Source organism: Bison bison, unplaced genomic scaffold (assembly GCF_000754665.1).
Source record: "Bison bison bison isolate TAMUID 2011002044 unplaced genomic scaffold, Bison_UMD1.0 scf7180017864145, whole genome shotgun sequence".
Taxonomy (NCBI): Eukaryota; Metazoa; Chordata; class Mammalia; order Artiodactyla; family Bovidae; genus Bison; species Bison bison.
This window is the reverse complement of record NW_011494717.1, coordinates 2610877-2618210: the sequence shown is the minus strand read 5'-3', so window position 1 is coordinate 2618210 and position 7334 is coordinate 2610877. Positions and strand designations below refer to the sequence as shown.

The 7334-nt window shown below is 40.3% G+C and overlaps 1 protein-coding gene across 2 annotated transcripts in view; it reads left to right on the top strand.

The window, feature by feature from the left end:
• Window positions 1-244: 244 nt before the first annotated feature.
• Window positions 245-7334, top strand: part of WDR35 (WD repeat domain 35) — a 52070-nt gene continuing 44980 nt past the window's right edge. For both annotated transcript variants that reach the window (XM_010840521.1, XM_010840520.1), the window contains exons 1-2: window positions 245-387; window positions 1060-1177. In XM_010840521.1, the coding sequence (XP_010838823.1) occupies window positions 364-387; window positions 1060-1177 (142 nt within the window). In that variant the 5' untranslated portion in view covers window positions 245-363. The remainder of the gene's footprint in view (window positions 388-1059; window positions 1178-7334) is intronic.

Below are 7334 nucleotides of genomic sequence, written 5' to 3'. Positions count from 1 at the left end.
GCCGGTCCTCGGAGCCCGTCCGGACCAAGGACACCTGAGGCTACGAGGCAGGGAACTAACAGTCGCGGCGCCGGCCGGGTCCCTGGGCAGGAAAGCCCAGAAGCAAATCCACCAGGTCCAACACCGGTTTGGGCCCGCGACAAGAGCTCTACCAGCAACCCCGACGTCCGCGCAGGCGTACTACGCCCGGCGATGCGAGGGCAACGCCGGAAGTGTCCCTTCGGCGCCCCGGATGCGACCGGGAGGCGGCGGTTGCCAGGGCGACGAGAGCTTCCCAGAGCCGCTGGTACTCGCGATCTGCAGCTTAGAAGGTTTCCCGTGGCGGGCTTTGACTGCTGGGGTCGTCCTCTCGGGGTTTCCAGGATGTTCTTTTACTTGAGCAAGAAAGTGAGTTTCCCAGGGTTCGCCCTTGCTCCTCCTCTGGTTTCTCAACCTGCAGGCGATTCCGGCATTCTGCCCGAGAGGCTATGCGTAGTGATCCAGCCTTCGCCATCCCTTCTTTCACCTTCCTGCGCGGTCCAGCCTCGGACTTCCCTTTGCCGGTCCCTGAGCCCACAGAGTCCTTGGCGGAGCCAGCCGCTCTCTCGCAAGATCTTTCCCATTCCTGCCCCTGGTTAGGTCCTTTTGGGGGGGCCCGCAGGGCAGATCACTGTGTGCGTCCCTATCTTTCTCTACTTCACCTGTTGCTCATCAGATGATTTAAACTCGTTGGATCATCACGGGCCGCTGGGCGGGGAGAAAAGTAATAAAAACGTAGGCAAAGTGTGTGTGGAAAGGGAATAAGGATTTGGAGGTAGAGTTTTATGCCTGCTTTACCTCCCCTGCCTTTTAAAAATCCATCAGGTCATCCTCATTGGGTTTCTTTTTGCAGTCACTGCCCTTCTTCTGTGGGCAGTTCTTTGTCTCTTTCCCAAATGGGCCCCGGGCAGTTCAAGGGACTATGCTTATTTTCATAGTTTCACATTTCTGCAAGACCGTTTCTTCTGCAGTCTTCATCTTCCGTAGACTCACTACCAACCCCTTCGTTAAAAGTTGTGAGTGGCTGTGGTTGCTTTTCAGGTTGCCATGTCCAATAACGTGAAGCTGAAATGTATATCTTGGAACAAGGACCAAGGATTCATAGCATGTGGTGGTGACGATGGATTACTGAGAGTTTTGAAATTGGAGACACAGACAGGTAAATGAATGCAAGCCCAGATGTTTGAACATAAGGGAAAATCATTTGTTCAGAGAGATTTGCTTATGGTATTTGTCAGTATGCAATTCTAATTCTTTCAAAAGGAAAAAAAACCCCAACATTTTGGGGTGTTCTAGAATATTTTTGTAAGGAAGTTCAGAAAATATCGAATGTAAACCTCAGATGGCTTTTGCTGAAATTATCGCTGGCAAATGAAAATGAATGAAGGATGAAGACTAAGTCATTATATTGTCTTGTGCCATGTTTGTTGATTGTGCTGTATCATTAGGAGTCTAATAAAAATGACGTGAATCACCTTTTCAGTGAGGTCACAGAAATCTCACATTTTGGCAGCTTATTTACAGGCCTGTGTTCTTTCTGCTTTTCAGATATGTAAATAATTACGCACTTAGTTCTCAAGAACAGAACATGGGATTAAAAAAATTGTTTTATTAAGAAGTCTCTTGTGTTTTACAGCTTGATTTCTCTTTTTCTAGTTCTGTGGAATCATAGCACACAGTTTCACATTTCTTTATTATCTAGTGTTGCTCTAGGTTGAAGAGCTAGACAATCCCTGATCTATATAGGAGATCTGGATAAGGAGATTGAATTGGAACCTGAATTGGAACCTTGGCTCTGCCGTAAAACTTCTGAATACATTTCAGCAAGTTTCTGAATATCTTTGATTTTAGTCCAGTCTTTTGTAAAATTTGGGTTTGAACTAAGTTACATTTTGGATTTCTTACCAGCATTGCTTCTCAAGCTTTATCAGGTATAGGAATCATCTGCAGAGGTTGTTAAAATGGATTTCTGGACTTAGCCCCAGAGTAGAACTGGAATGGGGTCTGAGAATTTGCATTTGTAGTGATACTGGTGTTGCTGGTTCTCAAACCACACTTTGAGTAATACTGTTTTACAGCTTTGAAGTGATAGTTGTAAATATTATTAAGCACTTTCTATGTCTAGGGTGTTTAACCTTTACCGTCTAATTTGACCTCACAGTAATCTTGAGAGGTAGATATTTCAGATGAGGCAACTGAGGTACTGATCAATGAATAACCTGCCCAAGGTCACATGGGAAATAAGCGACACAGCTGAGATTTTAACAAAAGGAATAGAAAAGAATTTTACTTCAGCCAAATGGAGAACTGTAGCCAGGGAGGCGGTCTCTCAGATGATTCTGAGAAACTATTCCAAAGAAGATGGTTTTTAGCATGGTTTTATCTCCTGTCCGAACAACGAATATCAGACACAACAGGGAGGGTGCATTCTTTTGAGGAATTTATTTGCTTCCTACGCAGTGAGTCAGTGTGGCTTTGGCTTCTGGGAAGGGAGCCTCATCATTGAAGGAGTACTAGCACTGATGTCCCAGGAAGGGCAGCATGGACCTCTGTCTTTAGGATGGACATTCTTTACTTCTGGACAATGCACACTTTTCTTTGATGGTTAAAGCAGATATACAAGTTATGTTTGATAGCTTAAAAAACACACTGTTGTAGTTAGCATGAAGTTTAAGTTAAATAATGTATAAACCATTTTGACTTTCCCATACTGCAGTATGTGAAAATTTCTTCTGTCAAAACTTAGTTTGTCTCAATTTCAAACCTCATTTTTAACCACTACATGGAGGGCTCATGGACGGCCTAAGCAAAGAGAGAATAGTTGTTTTGATGTGCTAGATTAATTATATGAAAAAAAAGCAGATTTGGAAGGTAGAGACTTATGTACCAATTTGAGTTTGTCTTCTGTTGCTTAGTAATTTAATCTCTCAGTGCTTTAGCTTTCTTAACTGTCTTAAAGGCAAATAACTTTTGTCTGTGTTGCATTTCTCAAATACTTACAAGTATATGCTCATATGTGCATGTACATATACATATTTTGCCTAAAATATGTAGGAAGTTTTAGTTACATTAATAAATGGATGTATTATGCTTAATATTGAAGGCTTGTCAAGAAAAAATTACTTCTTTTCCTTTTATACACTTCTGATGAAATGTGGTTAGAATATTCTTTGAAATTTGTGAGCAAGATGAAAAATAGATTCTTGAATGGCTTGGAATATGGAGTTAATTATTTGTTTTAAAATTTAATAATGAGTGTAAATCATGTTGAAAGAGAGAAATATAAGAAATATGGCTGGATGAGTCTTTAAAAGGTCAGTCTATTGTATCACAACTATTGTTATTAAATACGATAATAATAAAGTAATAAAGTTACTGTTACTCCAGTAATCATCACCAGATATTGATTGCTGAGTACATTTGAAACACTGTGATATGCTGAAGATGTGGCTTTGTAAGTGCCATTTTGGTGGTTGGCTACAGAATAGCTAAATTATCATTCTTCCATATAATATAACAGTCGTCTACATCAGTAAAATACCTACTATAGCATTATTTTAATGGCTGTTTAGTATTCCATTTTGTTGATATATATAATGATTTATATATCCAGTTCTAGTGTTGGATATTTAGATGTTTCCACATAAGTTGTTCCCAACAATATCTTTGTATCCAAAGATCTTTGCTAGAGATGTTTCTTTGCATGGACCTTTAATTACTTTCTAGCATACAGTTCTAGAGGTGGAATTTACTGGATCAAAGGTCATGTAGATTTATAAAGGTCCTCATATGTTTAGCCAGTTTACCTTCTAGAAGGCTTGCATTGCTTTGCATTCCCTGTAGTGGTATTTCCAGTTTTCACTCTTGCTTTAGAAGGAAAGGAACTATTAGAACCGATAGAACCAGTGTTTGTCCCCATCTTGTTACCTCAGGTTAAGATGGAGAGGTGGGTAGTGTTCTCTCACAGGCCACCTTTCACAGGTTTTGCTGAAGCCCACCCCCTCTTGCCTTCTCAGGGCCCTTATTCCTTTTTAATTCTCTCTCTCTTTCCTTTTGAGTATCAGTCTGCTTTCTCCTTCTTTTCTCTCCCTTGCCAGCCACTTTCATGTTACAAAGCTAATGGGCAGCTTTTTGGTTTTTTGTCCTTATGCACATTTGACTGGTTCTTGAACTGTTGTTTTTTCAAGAAAAGAGAGAATTGCAATGTTTTAAATTATTGTTATATTTATACATATTGCTATCCCCTCCTTTATTTTCTTATAAGTTCTCAGTCTCTTTTACCAGATTCTCCTCTAACTGTTGGAATTCCTGAGAACTTGCTTCTGGGCTCTTTTCATTTCGCATTCTCTTTAGACTTATTCTTTCATTCCCATGGCTTTAAATGCCCTCTGTGGAATGACGATTCCTAAATATATCTCTCCAGCCCAGTCCTGATTTATCAGACTTGGACATCTCCTCAAGAATCTTTCACAGGCATCTCATACTGAACTCTTGACCTTCTCCTGTTTATCTTCTCTCACTTGTCTCCATTTCAGTAAATATCTTAAATTTCACCCATTTGCTCAAGCTAGAAGCCCACTTCTTCCCCCCTTAACATCATCTTCATCAACAACCCTATGCTTCTGTCTCCAGATTATCGAATCCATCCTTTCCCTTTGTCCTCTTCTGCCCCTCCAGTCCCAGCCACTATCATCTCTCACCTCAACTGGTTGAGAATCAACTTCATGGTTTCTTGCCTCTTTCTTGTGTGATCTTAAAACAAAAACAAAAACAAAAAGAACCAGGTCATGTCATTTCCTTTCTAACAGTCTTTAAAGGGACGCCGGCTTGGGCCAGAGTTGCTTGTGGTGGAATTTGAGAAGGGCCCTGACTGGAGATGGCATCTCTTGCTCTCCCTGCCACTGCTGCAGACGGCACAGTGTACTCATCTTCATGAGAAGAAATATTGCCGGAAAGCAGGCATTTGAGTCAGAGAAGAAGTGTTCCAAGACCATCCAAACCACCTGTGTAGCCATCTGCACAGCCCTCCAGGAACTGCAGGCAGTGGGAGTATCAGCTTTCTGACGTGCCCATGCAGTGAGATTGACACTCAAAGCTTCCTGCCTTTGTTCTAGGAATGTTCGTAATCCAGACCAACTCCATACTTAAAGAATGTGCTGCGAACCCAGGCTCCAGAAACAGCAGGTCAGGGGCCCATAGCTGTACCCGTGGATGTGTGCATAGTCACTTGTAGCCAGTCATGCAGCGAAGCCAGGCAGCTGAGTGATCCTGCCTGGGAGTCTGTAGAGCCTATAGCAGCTCCTTCTCAGAATCCCACCATCTCTTCAAGTGTTGCAAAAATGTCTTCTTCACATTTCAATCCTGCTTGTCAAACTCACCGTGCAACACATAATGCGAATTTCTCTTGCAGTTGGGCTGCTGACCACTTTCATGAATGCAAAATGTGAAAACTGATGTTAATGAACGTCAGCCAGGTTTTCCCAAGATGAAAGTGCTCAGAGACTCGGTGTGCTTGGTTCCTCGTTTTCTGAGCAGGGTCTTCTGTTTTCCTCTGTTATCTCTCTCATTCTCAGTGACTTTATTACCGTTAACCTTTGTAAATCCTTTGGATCTTTTGAGCTTGTGGGAGATACTTTGAATGGTTTGAATTGCTGATTTCATTCCAAAATTTCCCTTCATGGGTTTCAAATGCCTTCTTTTATTGGTGCCTCCTTTCATCATGCCTTTCAAATCCAAGGGTTATTGATGCTTTGAGAAGAATTCTGTCAGTATTAACAGATGCTTGTTCCCATGCCAGTTTGTTTGCTTATTGGCTGTGGGGAGTTTAGTAATGTAACTCCGTGGAGTCTTGAAATCTTGGTGGTTTTACTTGACCTCACTGAAAACTTTTGAGTTTTTTTCTTTTGGATATCTGAGCTTTCAGACAGATTTTGCAGATATTTTCTGCATAATAAAGTTCTAGAGTTACTGCTAGCAAAAGACAATATTTAGATGTGGAAACTATTTGTTCACCATGTAAAGGAGAATTTAAAAAATGTATTCTCATATATGTCAGAATATGTTTTGTGAAGAGGCTACACTTCATGGTTTAACAAATAGAAAACATGCATGCAATGCAGAATTTTGAATTCAGACCATGTAAGCCAATGGAAGGATGGAACTGCTTCATCAAACTTTCAAATATGTTGGGTCTTGCAAACCCTTAGAATCACGTATCACTAATTTTACTTGATTATAGTGATTGTGACTATAGGCATTAGAATGGATTTTCAGTGCTATAAGAAATATGTTTTTATGAAATGTTTTTAGAACTAGAATAAGGCTTAAGTGTGTAGGTACATTTTTAAAGAGATTCAGTGAGTAAGAGAACCCATTGTTAAAAAAACAAGGTTCAACCTAATGTGTATGTCAACATTTATTCTATCCTAATTGTTTGAGAAATGATTGTGAAGTTATATATGTGTATTCTTGTTCATGTTACTAAGACAGTAACTAGATAGTTAGAACCAATGGTTTTAGAGGAACTCAGATTTTTTTCCCTCTGAGATTGTTTTCAGAATAAAGAATATATTTCATAGTAATTTTAAGATACATGTTATCTGAAAGGAGAATTTTCTTGAACTTATAAAAATTCCCATTCTCACATATTCTTAAGATTTTCATAAATTAGTATTTTTAAATGAATGCTTCAAATGGTATATTTTACATGTGACTATCAGATTTTCTGGGAGAAGGAAATGGCAACCCACTCCAGTACTCTTGCCTGGAAAATTCCATGGATGGAGGAGCCTGGTTGGCTACAGTCTGTGGGGTTGCCAAGAGTCAGACACAACTGAGCTACTTCACTTTCTTTCTTTGTATAGTTCCTTTTGGAGGAGGAAATGGCAACCCACTCCAGTGTTCTTGCCTGGAGAATCCCATGGACGGAAGGGCCTGGTGGGCTACAGTCTATGCGGTTGCAAAGAGTTGGACATGACTAAGCAACTAACACACACACACACACACATACACACATGTCAGATTTTCTAAGTGAAGATTCATTTACTGAGAAGACATTTTATGTTACTATATTCTGGATAAGAAAGCTATGCTACATATACACAATGGAGTATTACTCAGCCATTAAAAAGAATACATTTGAATCAGTTCTAATGAGGTGGATGAAACTTGAGCCTATTATACAGAGTGAAGTAAGCCAGAAGGAAAAACACCAATACAGTATACTAACACATATATATGGAATTTAGAAAGATGGTAACAATAACCCGGTGTACGAGACAGCAAAAGAGACACTGATGTACAGAACAGTCTTATGG